Source organism: Sus scrofa, chromosome 1, assembly GCF_054392235.1.
Source record: "Sus scrofa isolate SSC_HxYL_T2T_F1_AM1 chromosome 1, Sscrofa_HxYL_maternal_Yorkshire_Landrace_v2.0, whole genome shotgun sequence".
Classification (NCBI taxonomy): domain Eukaryota; kingdom Metazoa; phylum Chordata; class Mammalia; order Artiodactyla; family Suidae; genus Sus; species Sus scrofa.
Genome location: NC_139383.1, coordinates 204,086,050 through 204,106,849, shown reverse-complemented (window position 1 = coordinate 204,106,849; position 20,800 = coordinate 204,086,050). Strand labels below are relative to the sequence as shown.

At 38.7% G+C, this 20,800-nt stretch overlaps 1 protein-coding gene across 15 annotated transcripts in view; it reads left to right on the top strand.

Annotated features, from left to right (window-relative positions):
- AGBL1 (AGBL carboxypeptidase 1) overlaps positions 1-20,800 on the top strand; it is a 1,231,135-nt gene that overhangs the window by 521,006 nt on the left and 689,329 nt on the right. For all 15 annotated transcript variants that reach the window (XR_014820420.1, XR_014820412.1, XR_014820416.1 and 12 more), the window contains one exon: positions 12,730-12,883. Coding sequence is in view for 9 of the 15 variants with exons in the window: in XM_084983081.1 (XP_084839207.1) it covers positions 12,730-12,883 (154 nt within the window). In the remaining 6 variants the exon portion in view is untranslated. The remainder of the gene's footprint in view (positions 1-12,729; positions 12,884-20,800) is intronic.

Below are 20,800 nucleotides of genomic sequence, written 5' to 3'. Positions count from 1 at the left end.
CCATTTTATATTCTTGTCTCCTTTTCGAAGATTAATTGACTGCATGTGTCTGGGTTTATTTCTGTGTTCTCTATTCTGTTCCACTGATCTGTATGTTTGTTTTTGTACCAGAACCAAACTGTCTAGATTACTGTAGCTTTGTAATATTGTCTAAAGTCTGGGAGAGTTATGCCTCTTGCCTCCTGCATTTTTTTTCCCCTCAGGATTGCTTTGGCAATTCTAGGTCTTTTATGGTTCCATATAAATTTTTGGATTTTATGTTTTATTTCTGTGAAAAATGTCATGGCTAATTTGATATGGATTGCATTGAATCTGTAGGTTGCTTTGGGTAGTACGGTCATTTTTATGATATTAATTTTTCCAACCCAGAAGCATGGAATATCTTTCCATTTATTTGAATGCTTTTTAATATCCTTGAATAATGTTTGATAGCTCTTAGCATATAAGTCTCTCACCTCCCTTGGTTAGCTTTATTCCTAGGTATTTAACTTTTTGGATTGTGATTTTGAAAGATACAATATTTTTATATTCCTTTTCTAATATTTCATTGTTATTATACAGAAATGTGACTGATTGCTGAATGTTAATCTTGTATCCTGCTACTTTGCTGAATTTGTTGATCAGTTTGAATAGTTTCTGGGTTGAGTCCTTAGGATTTTCTGTATATAGTATCATGTCATCTGCACACAGTGATGCTTACCTCTTCTCTTCCAATTTGAATAGCTTTTATTTCTTTTGTTGGATTGCTGTGGCTAGGACATCCAATACTATGTTGAATAAAAGTGGTGCGAATAGGCATCCTCATCTTGTTCCACATTTTTGTGGGAAGGCTTTTAGCTTTTCTCCATTGAGTATTATATTGGCTGTGGGTTTGTCATATATAGCTTTTATTATGTTAAGGCATGTTCCCTCTATATGCACTTTGGTAAGAATTTTGATCATGATTGGATGTTGGACTTTCTCAAATGCTTATCCTGCATCTATTGAGATGATCACGTGGCTTTTGACTTTTCTTTTGTTAGTGTTGTGTATGACATTGATTGATTTGCATACGTTGAACCATCCTTGTGAACCTGAGATGAATCCCACTTGGTTGTGGTGTATAATCTTTTTTATATGTTGTTGGATTTGGTTGGCTAAAATTTTGTTAAGAATTTTTGGGTCTATATTCCTCAAAGATATTGGCCTATGATTTTCACTTTTGTTCGTATCTTTGTCTGGTTTTTGTATAAGGATGCTGGTGACTTCGTAGAATGTCTTTGGGAGTGTTCCTTCTTTAACCTTTTGGAAAAGTTTAAGAAGGATGGTATAAGTTCCTCTTTGTACGTTTGACAGAATTTTCCTGTGAAGCCATCTGGTTGTAGGGAGTGTTTTTTATTACGTATTCAGTTTCATTTCTAGTTATCAGTTTTTTCAGTTGACCTATTTCTTCTTGATTCAGTTTTGGCAAGCTGTAAATTTCTAGAAAGTTGTCCATTTCTTCTAGGTAGTCAGATTTGTTTCCATATAATTGTTCATAGTATTTTCTTATTTATTTATTTATTTATTTTTGTATTTCTGTGGTATCTGTTGAGAGTTCTCCTTTTTCATTTCTTATTTCGTGTATTTGGGTTCTTTTCTCTATTCTTCTCAGTGAGTCTGGTGGTTTTGTTGATTTTTTCTATTGTTTTTTGAATCTCTATTTTACTGATTTCCTTGCTGATCTTTATGATTTCCTTCCATCTGCTGATTTCAGGCTTTGTTTGTTCTTTTTCTAAGTCTTTGAGGTTGTAGGTTGTTGATCTGAGATTTTTCTTCAATTTTGAGGAAGGCCTATATGTCTATGAACTTCCCTCTAAGGACTGCCTTTGCGGCATCCATAGATTTTGAATGGTTTTGTTTTCATTATCATCTGTTTCAAAGTATTTTTTTAATTTCCCTTTTGATTTCCTTGTTGACCCATTGGTTTTTCTGTAGAATGTTGTTTAGTTGCCATGTAGTCATTTCTTTTTCTCATTTTTTTTCTTGTGGTGATTATTATTATTATTATTATTATCATTATTATTTTGCTTTTTAGGGCTGCACTCATGGCAGGAGGTTCCAAGGCTAGGGGTCAAATTGGAGCTGTAGCTGCTGGCCTGCACCACAGCCAAAGCAACTCAGAATCCTGGCCATATCTGCAACCTATGCCACAGTTCACAGCAATGCCAAATCCTTAACCTCCCAAGCAAGGCCAGAGATTTAACCCATAACCTCATGGTTCCTAGTCAGTTTTTTTTTTGTTGTGCCATAACATGAACTCCATCCTGTGATTGATTTTTAGTTTTATGCCATTGTGGTCAGGGAAGATGCTTTAATTTCTGTACTCTTGAATTTGTTGAGATTAGTTTTGTGCCTCAGTGTATGGTCAATACTTAAGAATGTTCTTTGTGCACTTGAAAAGAATGTGTATTCCATTTTTTTGCTTTTTTTTTTTTTGGATATAATGTCCTATAAATATCAATTAAATCTACCTTAAGTCTAAATGTTCTATTGTTTCATTTAGGATCTCTGTTGCATTATTGATTTTCTTTCTAGAGGAAATATTCATTGATGTGAGTAGGGTGTTAAAAACTCCTACTATTACTGTAGTCCCATCAATTTCTCCTTTTTATGTCTGTTAGTGTTTGTTGTATGTATTGCTGTGCTTCTATATTAGGGGCATATATATTGATTAGTGCATTACCCTCTTCTTGAATTTATCCTTTTATCATTAAATAGTGTCAAAAATAGTTTTTTCCCCCTTTTAGATCTATATACTGGCTTATTTAAGTGATTACTTGCCAATTGTGATTTCCTCCATCCTATATTTTCTTACTTCTTTGCTATTTAGAGAAGACCTTTCAGTGTTTCCTTTAGAATGGATTTAGTATTTTTTTTTGTCTTTTTGTCTTTTCTAGGGCTGCACCCATGGCATATGGAGGTTCCCAGGCTAGGGGTCCAATTGGAGCTGTAGCTGCAGGCCTACACCACAGCCACTGCAATGTGGGATTCGAGCCATGTCTGCAACCCACAACACAGCTCACAGCACTGCCAGATCCTTAACCCACTGAGTGAGGCAAGGGATTGAACCCTTTACCTTATGGTTCCTAGTCAGATTCATTAACCACTGAGTCATGACAGGAACTCTAGTATTCTGTATTCTGTTTTAGTTCTTGTTTGTTAGAGAAGTTTGTTATTTCTCCTAATTTAAATTATAATCTTGCTGGTAGAATATTCTAGGTTGTAGTTTTTTCCCTTTTAGAATTTTGAATATATCTTCCCACTCTCTTCTGGCTTGTAGTGTTTCTGTAGAGAAATCAGGTGATAGCCTTATGGTGGTTCCCTTATAATTAACTCTTTGTTTTTCTCTTGCTGCATTAAGAATCCTCTCATTATCTTTAACTTTTGCTATTTTTATTATAATATGTGTTGTATGTCTGTTTGGGGCCCTCTCTCCTTCATGTACCTAGATATCAATTTCCTTTAGATTTGGAAAGTTTTCAACCATAATTTCTTCAAATATATTTTCAATCCTTTTTCTTTTTCTTTTCCTTCTGGAATTCCTGTAATAGAGTGATCTGCTTTATATTATCCCATAGATCTCTTATATTACTTTCATGCTTTTTTTCTTTACATAATGATTTTTATTTTTTTCCATTATAGCTGGTTTACATTGTTTTGGCAATTTTCTACTGTGCAGCATGGTGACCAAGTTAAACATACATGTATACATTCTTTTTTCTCACATTATCATGCTCCATCATAAGTGAATAGATATAGTTCCCAGGGCTACACAGTAGGATCTCATTGCTAATCCATCCCAAAGGCAATAGTCTGCATCTATTAACAGCAAGGTCCCCATCCATCCCACTCCCTCCCCCTTCCCCTTGGTAACCAAAAGTCTATTCTCCAAGTTCATGATTTTCTTTTCTGTGGAAAGTTTCATTTGTGCCCTATATTAGTTTCCAGTTATAAGTGAGATCATATGGTATTTGTCTTTCTCTTTCTGACTTATTTCACTCAGTATGAGAGTCTCTAGTTCCATTCATGTTGCTACAAATGGCATTATTTTGTTCTTTCTCATGGCTGAGTAGTATTCTGTTGTGTGCATATACCACATCTTCCTAATCCAATCATCTGTTGATGGACATTTGGGTTGTTTCCATGTCTTGGCTATTGTGAATAGAGCTGCAGTGAACATGCGGATGCATGTGTCTTTTTTAAGGAAAGTTTTGTAAGGATATATGCCCAAGAGTGGGACTGCTGGGTCATATGGTAGTTCTATGTATAGATTTCTCAGGTATATCCATACTATTCTCCATAGTGGTTGTACCAGCTTACATTCCCACCAACAGCGCAGGAGGGTTCCCTTTCGCCACACCCTCTCTAGCATTTGTTATTTGTGGACTTATTAATTTTTTTTTCCAATTTGGTTTTCTCTCTGCTGTCCTGATTGGGTGATTTCCATTATTCTGTCTTCCAAGTCACTTACCCATTCCTCTGCATTATTCATCCTGCTTACCAGTGTCTTTAACTCAGGCATTGCATCTCTGCAAATAAATTTTCTAATTTTCCTTGGCTCCTCCTTATATTTTCTAGTTCCTTTCTAAAGTAACCTGCATTACTGTTCATATTTGCCCTTAATTCCTTTATATCCACTCAATTTTTTCACTATTTGCACTATCACCTTTTTGAACTCAGTATCTCTTAGACTGCAGGGGACTGTTTCATTGATAGCTCCTTTAGGGGAATTCTTCTGTTCTTTTAACTGGGAATGTTGCCTGAGCTTATTCATTTTGTTTATATTTTTCTTATTCTGTGCATTTAGGGAAAGCAACTACTGCAGTCTTGGAGGGCTATTTAAATGTGAGAGCACTGCCATGTAATTTGTGAAGACTTACTTTTATTTATTTATTTTTTTGATGTGGAGTCTGCTTTTGGTTTGGACGCTTGGTCTCTCTCTTTCCTAAGTATATGCAGGCTATTATCCCCTTGACAGGCATTTTGCTGGTATCCAGCCTGTACATGCTTCTTGGGAGATTGAGGCAGTGGGCAGGGCCTGTAGCCAGTGCCTCTTTGCTGGGCCCTTGATAGTGGCAAGGACCCACAGGAAAGTGGTACAAGATCCTCCTGGTTGCAGGGCCCTGAGAAGTGGCCATGAGCCTCAGGCAGGTTTAGGCAGAGCCCAGAGCCTTTGGCAGTGGCAATGACTGGGCGATTGCATTCCTATGAAAGTAAGAGCAACTCGGTTGCAGTGCCTTCCTCTGTGTTGTGTCCTGAGCTGTCTGTGTCTGCAGGTGGTTCCTATTCATAGATGGCTAGGGGCAGCAGGCTCTGCCTCCTCTGGAGTCTGAGATGGCTGAAGTGGTTTGCCTCTGCCACCTGTAGCCCATGTGAGAGATGCTGTGCTGCCTGAGAGCCCGCACAAGAAGGGCCCTGCTTCCTGAGGGCCTGCACATGCACAGATAAAGATATTCCTGTGGTGGTCCTGCCCTTCCTACTCTTGCCCTCCCCAACAATGGCACCTTGCTTCTCCTGTTGGTCTAGAGCTACTCCCATGCTGTCTCAACTCTGGTGCTCTGCTCCCTAGCCCATGGTGCACCACTCCCTAGCCCTTCAGGCTGTCTCCACACAGCCAAGCCAGTCCTCTCTCCCTAGAACTGACCTTTAGCTGAATTCTTATCTTGAATCTAGGATTGTCATTGTCCTTCTAATTCCTTTTCTTAGTATTGTGTCAAACTCTGGCTTCCAGAACTATCACCAGAACAACCCGTTTCTAAAATGGATCTGAGTTTATTGCTTACCTTGATGTGGTAGGGAGAATAATGACACCTTCCCAAAGATGTCCCCCCCAACCCCATGAAACTTGGAAGATGTGCCTTACATGGCACAAAGGACTTTGCAAGTGTGATTAAGTTAAGCCTCCTGAGATACAGAAATTATGCTGGACTATCAAATTGGGTCCAGTGTAATCACAAGGGTCCTTAACCATGAATGAATGAGACAGAAGAGTCAGGGTCAGAGGAGGATATTTGACCATGGAAGCCAAAGTGGGAATGATGTGATTGCTGGCTTTGAGTGTGTAGGACCACATCATGGGCCAAGGAATATAGGCCATCTCCTACAGAAACTAGAAAAGGCAAGGAGAAGAATTACCCTCTTGGGCTTCCAAAAGGAGAACAGTCCTGCCAGTATCCTGCTTTTTTGCCCAGTAAAACTCATTTTGGAGTTTTGTCCTCCAGAACTGTAATACAGCAAATTTGTGTTGTCTTCATCTACTAAATTTGTGCTAATTTGTTACAGAAGTGATAGGAAAATAACATACTTGACAAGGGAGAATGTGAGAGAGTCTTCAGAATGTCTCAAAGGGGGAAGGACAAAACTGGGTCATTTATTAAGACTTTAAAGTCAGGTACCTAAAATTTTTTTAAATTCAAGTATAATTGATTTATAGTGTTGTGTTTCTGATGTACAGCAACGTGATTGACTTATATATATATGCATTTAATGTAGCTAAAATGTGTATATATATGTGTGTATATATGTACATTTTCATATTCTTTTCCATTATGGTTTATTATAAGATATTGAATATAGTTCTCTGTGCTATACAGTAGGACTTTTTTGTTTATCTATTTATAGATAACAGTTTGTATCTGTTAGTCATAAACTCCTAATTTATCCCTCCCTGACCTTATTTCCTCTTCAGTAACTATAAATTTGTTCTCTATGTTTGTGATTCTGTTTCTGTCTCGTAAATAAGTTCATTTGTGTCATATTTTTATTTATTTTTTCATGAATTTATAGCACTTTATTTTGTCAGGTAGAGACTAACCTCACTGTTCATATTACTTTGATCTTGATAAATGCAGATATCTGTTTCTTCCTATATCCCCAGGACCTTACATCATGCTCACTTTTAGTTGGTTTCATACAACTTCTAAATTGATGGATGGAAGACAGGACACAGGAAGATACTCTTTATTGCGATTATTTCTCCATGTACTTACTCCTCAGTCAATGACTTTCCAGCTTATCTAAATGATTTTCCTTATTTGCCATGTTTTGAATGGGCAGTCAATGGCGTTTCCTCCCATGGTACAGTGTGTCAGGAATCTAACTGCAGAGGCTCTGGTTGCTGCAGAGGTATGGATTTGATCCATGGCCTGGAGTAATGGGTTAAAGGTTACAGCATTGCTGCAGCTGAGGCATAGATTGCTGCTGTGGTTCAGATTCAGTCCTTGGCTTGGGGACTACCATATGCAACAGGCACAGCCACACCAAAGAAGAAGAAATGATATTCTACACAAACACATACACACTGAAGGGAAGTCCAAGTAATTACTTATTTATTTATTTATTTATTTATATTTTCATTCTTTTTAAAAAAGTTTTAATGAAGTATAGTTGATTTACAATGTTGTGATAATTTCTGCTGTACAATAAAGTGATTCAGTTATACATATACACACATCTATTCTTTTTCATATTCTTTTCCCATATTGATGATCACAGAATATTGGGTAGAGTTTCCTGTGCTGTACAGCAGGTCCCTGTTGGCCAAACATTCCATATACCTCAGTGTGCATTTGTCAACCACAAACCCCCAATCCCTCCCTCTCCCACACCTGTCCCCTTTGGTAACCATAGTTTGTTTTAAAAATCTATGAATCTGTCTCTGTTCTATAAATAAGTTCATTTGTATCCTTTTTTTAAAAGAGTCCACATTTAAGTGATATCATATAATGTTTATCTTTCTCTGGCTGATGTACTTCACTTAGTATGATAATCTCTAGGTCCACCCATGTTGCTGCAAATGCCATTATTTCATCTTCTTAATGGCTGAGTATTATTCCATTACTAGTGATGTATATATATATACCACATCTTTATCCATTCCTCTGTTGATGAACATTTAGGTTGTTTCCGTGACTTAGATATTGTAAATAGTGCTGCAGTGAACATTAGGGTGCATGTATCTTTTTCAATTACGGTTTTCTTTGTTAGATGCCCAAGAGTGGGATTGCTAGATCATATGGTAGTTCTATTTTTAGCTTTGAGAGAAGTCTTCATACTGTTTCCATAGCAGTTGTACCAATTTACATTCCTACGAAAAGTGTTAGGAGGATTCCCTTTTCTCCACATCCTATCTGGGCATTTTTTGTTTGTAGAGTTTTTGATTCTGACTGGTATAAGATGGTATATTATGGTAGTTTTGATTTGCATTTCTCTAATAATTAGCAATGTTGAGCATCTTTTCATGTGTTTTTTGGCTGTATGTCTTTTTTTGAGAAATATCTATTTAGTCTTCTGCCTATTTTTTGATTGGGTTGTTTGCTTTTTGATTTTGAGCTATATGAGTTTTTTGTATATTTTGGAGATTAATCCCTTGTCTGTCACGTCGTTTGCAAATATTTTCTCCCATTCTATGAGTTGTCTTTTTGTTTTGTTTATGGTTTCCTTTGCTGTGTAAAAACTTTTAAGTTTATGGGTCCTGTTTGTTTATTTTATTTTCATTACTCTAGGAGGTGGATCTGAAAAGATATTGCTGCAGTTTATATCAGAGAGTATTCTATGTTGTCTTCTAGGAGTTTTATAGTATCTTGTCATAAATTTAGATCTTTAATCCATTTTTAATTTATTTAAGTGTATAGTTTTAAAGACTGTTCCAATTTCATTCTTTTACATGTAGCTGTCCACTTTTCCCAGCACCATTTATTGAAAGGACTGCCTTTTCTCATTGTATATTTTTGCCTCTTTTTGTCATAGATTAATTGACCATAAATGTATGAGTTTATTTCTGGGCTTTCTATACTGTCCCATTGATCTATATTTCTATTTTGGTTCCAGAACCATACTGTTTTTATGGCTGTAGCTTTGTAGTATAGTCTAAAGTAAGGGATCCTGATTCCTCCAGCTCCATTTTTCGCTCTCAGGATGGCTTTTGTTATTCAAGGTCTTTTGTGTTTCCATACACATTTTAAAAATTTTTATCTATTTCTCTGAAAAGTGCTGTTGGTAATTTGAAAGGGATTGCTTTGAATCTGTAGATTACCTTAGGCAGTATAGTCATTTTGACAATATTTATTCTTCCAACTCAAGAGCATGGTATGTCTTTCCATCTATTTGTGTCATCTTTGATTTTTTTTTTGTCTTTTTTTTTTTTTTTTTGCTATTTCTTGGGCTGCTCCCATGGCATATGGAAGTTCCCAGGCTAGGGGTCCAATCGGAGCTGTAGCCACCGGCCTATGCCAGAGCCACAGCAACGCTGGATCTGAGCCGCGTCTGCAACCTACACCACAGCTCACGGCAACGCTGGATCATTAACTCACTGAGCAAGGGCAGGGACCGAACCCGCAACCTCATGGTTCCCAGTCGGATTCGTTAACCACTGCGCCATGACAGGAACTCCCGTCTTTGATTTCTTTCATCATTGTCTTATAGTTTTCAGACCACAGGTCTTTTGTCTCTTTAGGTAGGTTTACTCCTAGGTATTTTATTGTTTTGGATGTGATGGTAAATGGGATTGCTTCCTTAATTTCTATTTCTTGATCTTTCATTGTTAGTATATAGAAATGTGAGAAATTTCTATGCATTAATTTTGTGTCCTGAAGCTTTACCAAATTCATTGATGAGCTCTAGTAGTTTTCTGATAGCATCTTTAAGATTTTTATGCATAGTATGGTATCATCTGCAAACAGTGACAGTTTTAATTTTATTTCTTCTTTTCTAATTTAGATTTCTTTTATTTCTTTTTTTTCCTCTGATTGCTATGGCTCAGACTTCTAAAACTATGTTGACTAAAATGGTGAGAGTGGATATCCTTGTCTTGCTCCTGATTTTAGTGGAAACTCTTTCAGCTTTTCACCATTGAGAATGATGTTAGCTGTGGGTTTGCTATATACGGTCTTTATTTTGATGAAGTAGGTTTCCTCTATACCTGCTTTCTGGAGGTTTTTTTTTTTAATCATAAATGGGTGTTAGATTTTGTAAAAAGCTTTTTTTGGCATCTGTTGAGATGATATATAGTTTTCATTCTTTAATTTGTTAGTATTGTGTATCACAGTGGTTGATTTGTGGATACTGAAAAATCTTGCATCTCTGTCTGTTTCATAATTTAGATTCCATATGTAGGTGATATCATATGGTATTTTTCTTTCTATTTCTGACATACTTCACTTAGCCTCTATGTCCATCCATGTTGTTGCAAATGGAATTATTTCATAATTTTTTACGGTTGAGTAATATTCCATTATACATATGTACATATCTTCTATAACCATTCATTTGTCAAAAGACATTTAGGTTGCTTTCATATCTTGGCTATTGCAAATAATGCTGCTATGAACACTGGGATGCATGTATCTTTTTGAGTTATAATTTTGTCCAGATATATGCCTGGGAGTGGGATTGCTGGATCATTTAGCAACTCTATTTTTAGTTTTTTTAAGCAACCTCCCTACTATCCTCCATAGAGGCTGCACCAATTCATATTCCCAACAAGAATTTTAGGAGTATTTGCTTCTCTCCAAACCCTCTCCAGTATTTATTATTTGTTGGCCTTTTTAATTGTGTCTATTCTGAATGAAATATTACTCAACCATAAAAGTGAATGAAATAATTCCATTCTCATGTAGCTTTGATTTACTTTTCTCTAATAATTAGCAATTTGGAACATCTTCCACATCCTATTGGCCATATGCATGTCCTTAAAATCAGATATTTTAATGTAGGAGCTTGATTAGCATTGGGTAAAGACCATGACATAATGGTTTGGGATTGGTGGACACTGTAAGGCAAGAATCTTGAAAACAGGTGTTCAAAGATATTGGATCAAAGAGTCAATTGACTCTTTCTATTGAAGTGTTGATGAGATATTCCTGAAAAATAATAAATTTGAGAAAAATAAATTCATTTGTTATTTCTATTTTCCTGGGTAAGAGTTTCCTAGAACAGCAAAGTTATTCTGATACAGACATGGAATAATATAATTGTATTAATGTAGGCAGTATTCTGTGTGGAGGCAGCTGTCTGGGGTCTCAGGTGTAAGGAGAATATAATTGAGGGTCATATTTTCATGTAGCCCTGAAGCTATAGGAAAGGCCACTGAATTATCTGGTAATCTTTTCTTTCCTTGGGACTTTTTCCTTTTCCTTGTAAGTCACATGTTTCAAAAGAGTACACATAGATTTTAGTCTATTCCTACAAGTTTGCTGGAATTTTTATTTAGTTTAGAATATCTTTTTCTTAATCCCCAGTATATTAGTTTTCTATTACTGTAACAAATTAGCTTAAACAATTTAAAAAGATTATCTTGCAGCTTTTTTAGTGAGAAGTTCAACATGGGTAAAAATCACTGGGCAAAATTCATGCTGTTGGGGCTGTGTTCCATGTGGAGGATGATGGAAGAGATGCCATCATTCTCTTGCCTTTTCCAGCTTTTAGTGGATACCACACTCCTCAATTTTTTACCTCTTTCTTCCATCTTCAAAGGAGGCAGACTGCATTTTTCACTTGCAGTTCTGGTCCTCTGAGGCTGGGTAAAGTTCTCTGCTTTTAAGTACTTCTGATTAGATTGGCCCTGACTGGATAATATAAGATAATCTCATCTCACAAAGACCTTAATCTTAAACTGTACCCTTTTGCCATGCAAAGCAACATATTGACAGGGTCTGCAGATCAGGGCATGGCCATCTTTGGGTGAGCTATCATCCAGCCTACTATCTTTACAGTGAATCTTTTTTCACATGTAAACCCTTCCTGTACCTTTGGAGGGCACTACTCCCTTTTTCATAAAATATATCATGAATCATAAATATTTTCACAGCGTTCGTGTTTGTTTCATTTATCTAACAGACTTGTTATTTGTCAAAAGAAACAAGGTGGGCAGTTTTTCCTTGACCCTCTTAATACCTATTGATTGTGTTGATACCTATTTGATCTTCAGCCAGAAGGATGATTTTTGCACACTGACATTCTTGTATTAGAGAAGGGCAGCTTCCCTCTTACTGGGTACTGAAGTTACCATGTCCCTGTTATTAGGGTATGTAGTATGAGTGGGAGGCTGTCCCTTAATGTCTTTATGACTGAATCCATTGTTTGGGTTAATGAAAATATTTTCAGTCTTAAAGATTGTTGATCAAGAGTCCTGTGGATAGCCCATTTTTGTATCTTTCTGTGTTTTAAATGAATATTTAAATGGGATGGTAGGCGAGGGAAAATCAATTGCTCCTAGTTAGTTCTCTTCATATAGCATTCTCCTGGGATCAGTTGCTTTCCATTTTTCCTCAGTATGCTTCCAACTGTTCTCCTGTTGCTTGATTCTAAAGTACTTTGTGCTGCTGCAGCTCTGTCTCATGTTCCTGAGTGCCCAACATGCGCTCTGTTTCATGATGACTGCATTCTTTACAGGACACTGTCATGGGAAGAATGCTGGACACCCCTGCCCTTTTGCTTTCAGTGCAACCTTGAAAACACTTATTTTATCATGCAGACATGTGCAGGAGTGGTGCTTCCTATTCAGCCATATTGAACTTCTCCCAGGTGGTAATAGGACTAGTCCCCTTTTAATCACTTAATGCCCAATGTCAGGCATATTAATTAGGTTGACCAAAAAAAAAAAACCTTTTAAACTATAAGGAGTTAGATGAATAAAAGATTTGTTGCTGCTTTTGCCTGTTATCATTAGTGAAAATATTAATATAAACTTCTGCTTCATCTCTGCTCCAGACTCACCTTGACATTCTGGAAAAAAGCGTGAACCCCAAGCAGGTCTATTTTCGGCATGAGGTTCTCTGCCAGACGCTTGGAGGGAATCCCTGTCCACTGGTGACCATCACTGCCAGGCCAGAGTCTAACAGCACCGACCATCTGGAGCAGTTCCGTGAGTAAAAGGAGGACTCTCTTCTTTGAAGATTTGGCAGGAAGGGTGGGGGTCTTCACAGTCTTGGAAGCACTCTGTCCCTTTGGTATAAGATGCTCCATAAAGGGTTGGAGACTGGTCTACCTCTCTAGGAATTCACCCTCAGTTCTTCCTAATATGACACAAAAGGAAAGTTCTAATATCCCTCTGTAATCAAAGGGGGGAAAATAAATTGCAAACTGTTAGAGAGATGATGTGACTTGTTGGAACTGAGAGCAGTTTATAAGTGACAGTCGCTTCTCCTAAAATAGAACCAAGACTGGAACATGCATCATTTTCCAACCCCTAATCTAGAGACTTTTCTCGCCATGCTTACTGCCGTTTATAGTACTCTCAGACAGTTAAATTTGGGAAAGGGAGGAAGTTGAGTCTTGGAGCCTGGGCTGAAGAATCCCCTTGATGACTTGGATGCAATTTGGATCTGAAAAGCTGATGGTATGGAGAAGGCTCTAGTCAAGAACTGTAAAACCAAACCAAAACACACACATATAGACACATGGGAACAGATACAAAAATGACCATTTAATATTAGAGCCCTGAGCACAAATGTAATTTGCCCTTAACCAACTAGTTTTAAAGTTGGCTCCTGACATAGCTTTTGACCTTAGAAACCCAACAGAATGAAGAATGGTTTCCAATACAGAAAAGTTGGGGAGACAAAAGAAAAGACCGGGGAATAAAAATCCAGCTAATTTATCCCCTGAAGATGCAGCCTTACCTGATGAAGTGCTAATTGCGTTTGGGTGAGTCTTTGGTGGATAGGAAACATAATTTCTCACACCTATCAGCATCTGACAATGGATGCTTAACAATCTGGCTAATCAACAACCAATTACCCCATCTGAATTAATAAGGCCTTAAAATGCTTTAATGAATAATAAGGGATTTTCCAAAAATTCTCCTATGTGTTTTATGCATTTAAGAGCAATTTCTGTAACAGTCGCAGAATCCTACCCTTGCAGATGAGCAGTTCTTGGAAGTTTAGAGATAATACTTTCTGGGGAAACTTTCATTGAATAATTATTTATTTAAGAAAGTGGATCTATGTATGGCTCATTTTACAGGCTCAGTTTCTAAATAAGAGTGCTACCCAATAGTGCTTTATGACATGGAGCTGCCTTTGCTTTTGAATTTTTATTTATGTTGACAATGGTGCTTTTAATGATGTTATAACCACAAAGATCAGTCTTACTTTAAGGAGAGGATTTGAAACCCAGTAAAAGCCCCTAAATAATTTGTCAATCAGAAATAGTTCAGTTAAGAGTTCCTGTTGTAGCTCAGCAGAAATAAACCCTACTGGTGTCCATGAAGACACAGGTTTGATCCCTGGCCTTGCTCAGTGTGTTAAGGATCTGGCTTTACCATGAGCTAAAGTGTACGTCACAGATGTGGCTCAGATCTGGTGTGGCTGTGGCTGTGGTGTAGGCCAGCAGCTGCAGCTCCAATTCAACCCCTAGCCTGGGAACTTGCCATGGGTGCAACTCTAAAAATGAAAAGAAGAAAAAAGAAATAGTTCAGTTAAAAAAAAGAGAAAATACCTCTTAGCACATTTTCCTGTGAATCAAAGGAGGCTGGTTTCTGCTGGTGATCTAAGATTAATAGTAACAACTGTATACTCTCATATGTAATTATAGTTTTTCTTTCTTAAATTAGGGCTAATATGGCAGCTGTTGTTCACCTCAAGGTGACAGGCAGGCATGGAGAGGGCTCAGAGAAATGAGATGGAGTCTGTTCATTTTCTTTTTGTCATGACAGCCTGGAAAGTGACAATCCTTGGGCTGGCTCCTGGTGTGCCAATTGGACAGGTGCCCAGGTCTCATGCTTAGAAGGGCCTTGAACTTTGTTTAATACTCATCTGTCACCATCTTGAAAAATTTTTTGAAGGAGGGGTTTTGCATATTCATTTTGCAGTGGGCTCTCACAGTGTATAGCCAGTTCTGGGGCTAATCTAAAGTCATACAGCTAAAAAGTGAAAAAGCTGGTGCTCTTCCCATGCTATCATCCTTTATTTCTAAGTATAAGAGGAGTTCCAACCTAGTCGGCACATATGCTGAAAGTCTTATGTGTATGGGTTATGTAGCTGATTAGTGTCTTCATAATGGGGCTGAATTGAGGACCCTCCATTTTTGCAGAGGAGTGGGGCTTGGAGAGGTTAAATACCATGGTCAGTGGGTTAGTGTTGGTACTAGATTTCTGATTTTCTTATTCTGGCAACAAATATGTTAACACAGGCATCAGGACAGGTGTTCAAGCATTACCATTCAGGCTCCAGGTGGCAAGCCAGAACTTCCTCTGCTGCCTACTTCTTGTCTTCACATTATTAGCAGCTAGCTTAGTTTCTAAAGCAACTCATGCTGAATTGACCACAAGTAAATGCATTACCCTCTTCCTGCTAACAGTGAATTTTATTTTCCTCTCCTAACCCAATGGAAGCATTTTCATGGTAAGAAGATCCAGAAACCCCAGATGCCTGAGATCCCAATATAGAGCTGATATAGTATGGCCTGGGCCTCATGCTGGGAACATAACAGCCAGACAGGCTACAGAATAAAAAATTTGTCTAGCAAGTTGCAATATGTACATGAACACAGGCCATTGCTGTGTTTCTGGGAAAAAAAAAAAAAGAGAGAAACATACACAATATGAATACTATCTACCCTCTAAAATGCAATTAACCCTGCCTGTAAATCAGAAATAAGACCATTTAACTTTCTTTGAACCGTAAAAAATGATGCATTGTTTGGGGGCAAGACAATAGCAAATGAACCAGCTGCTCTTCTGCCTCCAGGCTTCCCCACAGGAGAGCTTCAGTTGTCTTAGCTTCTTCCTCCCTCCCAGGGACAGGCCAGCTTCAGTCTGCAGTTGTATTTAGCTGTGGTTTGGCTATTTTCCACTTGAGTGGCTGCCACTTACCCCTTAGAAGGAGGTATTTGTGCATTAAAATGCTTACTTTCCACTGTGCAAGATTATCCCTCCAGTCTTATTTCAGAAACCCTTGGAATTCCCCTTGTGACTCAGTGGGTTAAGGACCCAACATAGTTTCTGTGAGGATGCAGGTTCAATCCCTGGCCCCGCTAGTGGGTTAAGGATCCAGCATTGCCATGGCTGTGGTGTAGGCTGGCACCTGCAGCTCTGATTCAACCCCTAGCCCAGGAACTTCTGCAGGTGCAGCCATAAAAAGAAAAAAAAAAAAAAAAAAAAAGAAAAGAAAAGAAAAGAAAAAAGAAAGCGAAAAAAAGAAACCCAAGAAATAAGATCAAGGCTATAGGACCGAGGGAGAAGGCCCACTGGAGACTGGTTCCCTGGTGGTCTGGCCCAAGGTCCTGGATTTGGACATTATTGAGAAGGATTTATTGATTACTTTTAGTCCTTTCTGGGGACTAGGCTCCAGAGAGTCTCCTGGAAGGATTCATTTGGTTTGATTTAATTTTTCAAAAGCAGTTTCTAAAAAAAATATTTTCCTGGAAACCTTTAGCTTTACGTTCTTGATAAATATCTTTTCAGTTCAGTTGTAGCCAGATTTGCTTGGTGTACCACTCTTCTGAGACCTGAGAGGCGGGGGGGGGGGGTGCTCTCTCACATTCATCCCGAGAGAGAAGGCTCACTTTACCCCTGGAGATCTGAGCACTCAAAATGCTGGCAGGTCTCCAAGGACGAAGACACTCTTTTTATTTTTCCTTGGGCTAGTGAACAGGGAGGTTCTCTGAGAGGTTGTCATTGAGGCCCTTATTGAAGAGATGGGCTTGAAGAGAAATGGATAATGAAAGGGAGCTGTAATAAAAGGATAAACAGCTCATTCTAGCATCAGAGATTCTCAGTGGATGAGGAATCAGGGAATTAGGAAGGCACGGCCCTCTTTAACTGCTAGGATTTCAGAAATCAATGGATGCCTGGCCATTTGGAATTCGCAGAGCAAAGAGTGGGTGAAGAGTAAATAGAATCCAAGAGGATGGGATAGAGGCTCCAACAAGTTGGAATAGAAAGTATCGGATGAGCAAGTGGGACTAGGTTTGGTAGGCAAGATCAATCCAGGACATGGATTCTAGGGCTTTTTATTCTCCATTGGTTAATGGTGATCTGGCATAACTGCACTTAGCGTAGTTAGATTCTTTCATACTTTATAGGTTGATAGGTACTTTGATTAGCAGACCCTTTGAATATTCAAATTCCAAGTAGAGAGTTGAGAAGTCATATTTTCTTTAGTGTACTCTTCACATGTGTTTGTACTTTTTGATTTGCGCTGAGAGAAGGTACTGAATTTAAGCAGCATGAGAGAGCAATTTGGAGGATAAAGAAGGTTTTGGCAAAGGCCGGTTTCCTCACCCCCTAGAGTGAGTGGAGGAAAAACCCAGATGGCAGAATGGTTCAGCTTTTTCAAAACCTCAGCCATTCCCCACCCCAGGCCTGCTTTCTGCTCCTTGCAGAAGTGCTCCTTTGCTGGCATTGGCCTTCCTGCACCTGCCATTATCTGCATTTTGCAGGTGCCAAGTTCAGCCTTGCTGGGGGTGGCTTACCAGCTGGAGGCCCCATGCTAAGTGGCACTCAGAGAGGAGACCCCAGGTTTTACCACCATTATTATTCCCCTCCTTAGGGTCCACCCTCACGGGGAAATTCCCCAGAAATGTGGACAGTTGAAACACCCTGCTGATTAGAAACCATCACCATTTTGTTCACTTTTCCATCTTCTCCACATTTTCCCCACCACCTCATATTTTAAATGACTGTTTCAGTCTGGGAAAAATTGAGTTTGGGAAACAACATCTGTGATGGATGCTTCATTTTTTCCTTAGGAATTTCACTGCTGGTCCCCTCCCCACTCTTTGGGCATCTACCTGTCCAGACCCTCAAGATCTGCCTGAGAGGAGCAGCGTATTTGTGGGAATTTTCTGAAGGAGAATGCCATTCTCCTATTAGAAACTCTCATTCTCCAAATGAATAGTTGCTGACTGATTCACTGATTGGTGAGAAGTCAAGAAACCACAAAGGTGGATAGGAGAGATGGATCTGCTATTTTTGCCCTCAGAGACACCTCCACCTTGCACTTATTAAACCCTCCAAGAGCAGAGTGTAACCTTTCTATGTATCTGGAGGTGAGGTCGTCTCACTGCAGGGCCTCAGCACCCCCATGGCTCACACACTGTTCTTTCCAGGGGGCCTGAGGTGGGGGAAGCCAGAGGCTGCGTTTGCTGTTGTTAAAGAATACCTTTCTCTTGTTCTTTTTCTTAAGAATATTCTTACAAAAGCGATGTTCTCTTCAGCCTGCCATTATGCTAAAAGCTTTTCCTTGGAAGACAATAGCTGTTCTCAGAAAAAAAGATTTACATGGGGTCCCGAGGGTGTAATGAGCTACCACATGGCACCTGCCTTGGGTTGGGAGTTGTCACTTGTAAGTGGTTTTAAATTAGAGCAGAGTGGAAAAATACATACTTACAGTATTCCCCTTTTGGCTTCTTTGCAAATCATTTTCCATCTTCTCTGGCCTTTGTCTCTTTCTGAGACACCCGATCAGGTATGAAGAACAGAGCTTTGCAGTGGGGAGAGTGGGAAGTGACAATGGGGGTCCAGGGAAAACAGAAACTCCCGTGAAGTGAAACCTCTCGCTCCTGGAAATTTCTGGGTTTTTTTTTTTTGACCCCGCAGAGGCACGTGGGGCCAAATGTTACTAAGGGATCACTGAATTTCAGAGCCTAAACATCCATAAAAGCTATGGAGGGCAGAGTCCCCAGTTGCTGATGAGGGACTGAAGGTCAGAAGCATGAACTGACCTGTCTTGGTCACCAGGCTGGTTGATGGCAGATGAGGTTTCTAGATCTCACTTTTTGTCTGGTTAAATCATCCACTCCCCCCCCCCCCAGCTTTTTTTTGGTAAAGCATAGCTTCTGACAAATATTAGAACTAAAAACTGAACTACATGTGTATAAAAAGCCTTCTCTCTATGGAAATTTTAAATAAAAGGAGTTAGAATTAGAAAAACTAAATTGTACCCTTTTCTTGTCTTGGGAGTTCTATCTTTTCAGGCAACCTGGGCAAGGAGCCATGGCAGAAATTAGGAATATAGAGATGAATAGTATGTAATCCTACTCATTGAACTACTCAGGATAGACTCTGTGTGTGTGTGTGTGTGTGTGTGTGTGTGAGGCGTGTTAACAGGTCATTATGCTACAGCAAGTTCAGTAGAAGAACAGAATAGAGGGCATTTATCTTCATAGTAGAATCAAAGGGAGCCTAATACCCACAAGGGGAAGCTGTATAAGCCCCATGTGCAAGATGATCCTGTACTGACACAGCTTTGCTTTCAAAGAAACCTCAGTCAAGAATCTGAAAACTATTTAAAGAACTGTTTGGGTCTTTCTTGAGAAGACATGAAAGGGGGAGTGTATAAATCACATCCAAACCATGGTAAATTTGTTTTTTTCTCATCTTTCTTACTGTTATCAATCTGTACACACAGATAGTGGTTCACAATAATCCAGCCTTTTTCCAGGACAAACCTTTTGAGCTCTATGACATTTAGACCAATTGAGTATTACCTTTCTGCTTCTCATTTTGGCCTGGTCACTCCAAGAAAAAGAAGGCTAAGAATTTTTTTTCTTCCAAGGCTGGTTGGAAGGAATTAGAAAAATTGTAAAACCTTACAGCTGAATAGTTTTACTTACACCTAGTCATGTATTTCATTCTTACAAAGTTTTCCTTAATATGCCACTTTGTCCTTATAGTTCACTCGTGAGTTGACGGAGAAAATACATATTATGCCATTTTGTAATGATAAAAATGAGATTTGGTCCCAATGCCATTTGATCTGGGTCTTAAAGTCAAACTGCTCCATGCATAGAAGTGGAGGAGTATATTTTCAAGTAGGAAAATAGCATTGCCAGAGGTAGGGAGGCCTGGGAATGATTCTCTGAATATCTCAGGGGTACTGGACCACAAGATGTGGGATTGATCATGGAGTCAGACAATAAAGTGGGAAAGTAAGTTGGGCTGAGTAATAAGGAACCTTCTTTTTCATGTTGTTTCTCCTGAAGGCAGCGAGGAGCTAATAGGATATTATTAAAATCAGAGAAATTACAAGATCACATTCATTTTGGAGGAAGATTTTGTGGCAGTAACATGGGGGAAGTATCTGGTAAGAACATTGTGTCCTGTTGCCTAGGACAGAGGAGTTCATAAGCACTTAGACCCTAGATTCAAACTCACTGAGGTTCTAATCTTGGTTCTTCCCCTTATCAGCTCCATGACCTTGGAAAAAAATGCTTCAGTGCTTCATGCCTAGGTGTCCTCACTGATCAATTGTAGATGACAACAGTACCTTCATCATGGGGCAATCAGAGGCTTGTAAAGAGCTCAGAAGAGTGCCTGGTACATAGGGAGGGTTAAATAAATAATGGCAACTGTAGTTCTCCTTCTGGATGATGAGGTTCCCAAGGAAGATGAGTCTATGGAAATGGGGGAAAGGGTCTAAATTTATAAGTGAGATGTCCTGGTGACTGACTGGGAGTAGGGATAAAGTAAAGGGGTTGAAATTTTTCTGCTTTGGGGGATGGGTGCATAGTTTAATGCCAACAAAGGAATATTTGAGAGAATAAGACTGTTATGGATGGATATTGACTTCAATTTTGGAAATGTTCATTTCCAGAGGCCTGCAAATTATAAAGAGAACTCAGGCACACATAATTATAAAGCCAATATGCTATAAAATATAATCTATTTCAGAGGGAAATAAAACAAATTTTGCATTACCTGAGTAATTTCTCAATCAGCAAGGGCACTAAACGTTTACTCTATGTGGTTACTATAGCAGAAACATGTAATATATTTCATTAGAATCAATCCCAGAACTGTTTTATACTGTAAATATGTTCATGAGATACAACAATT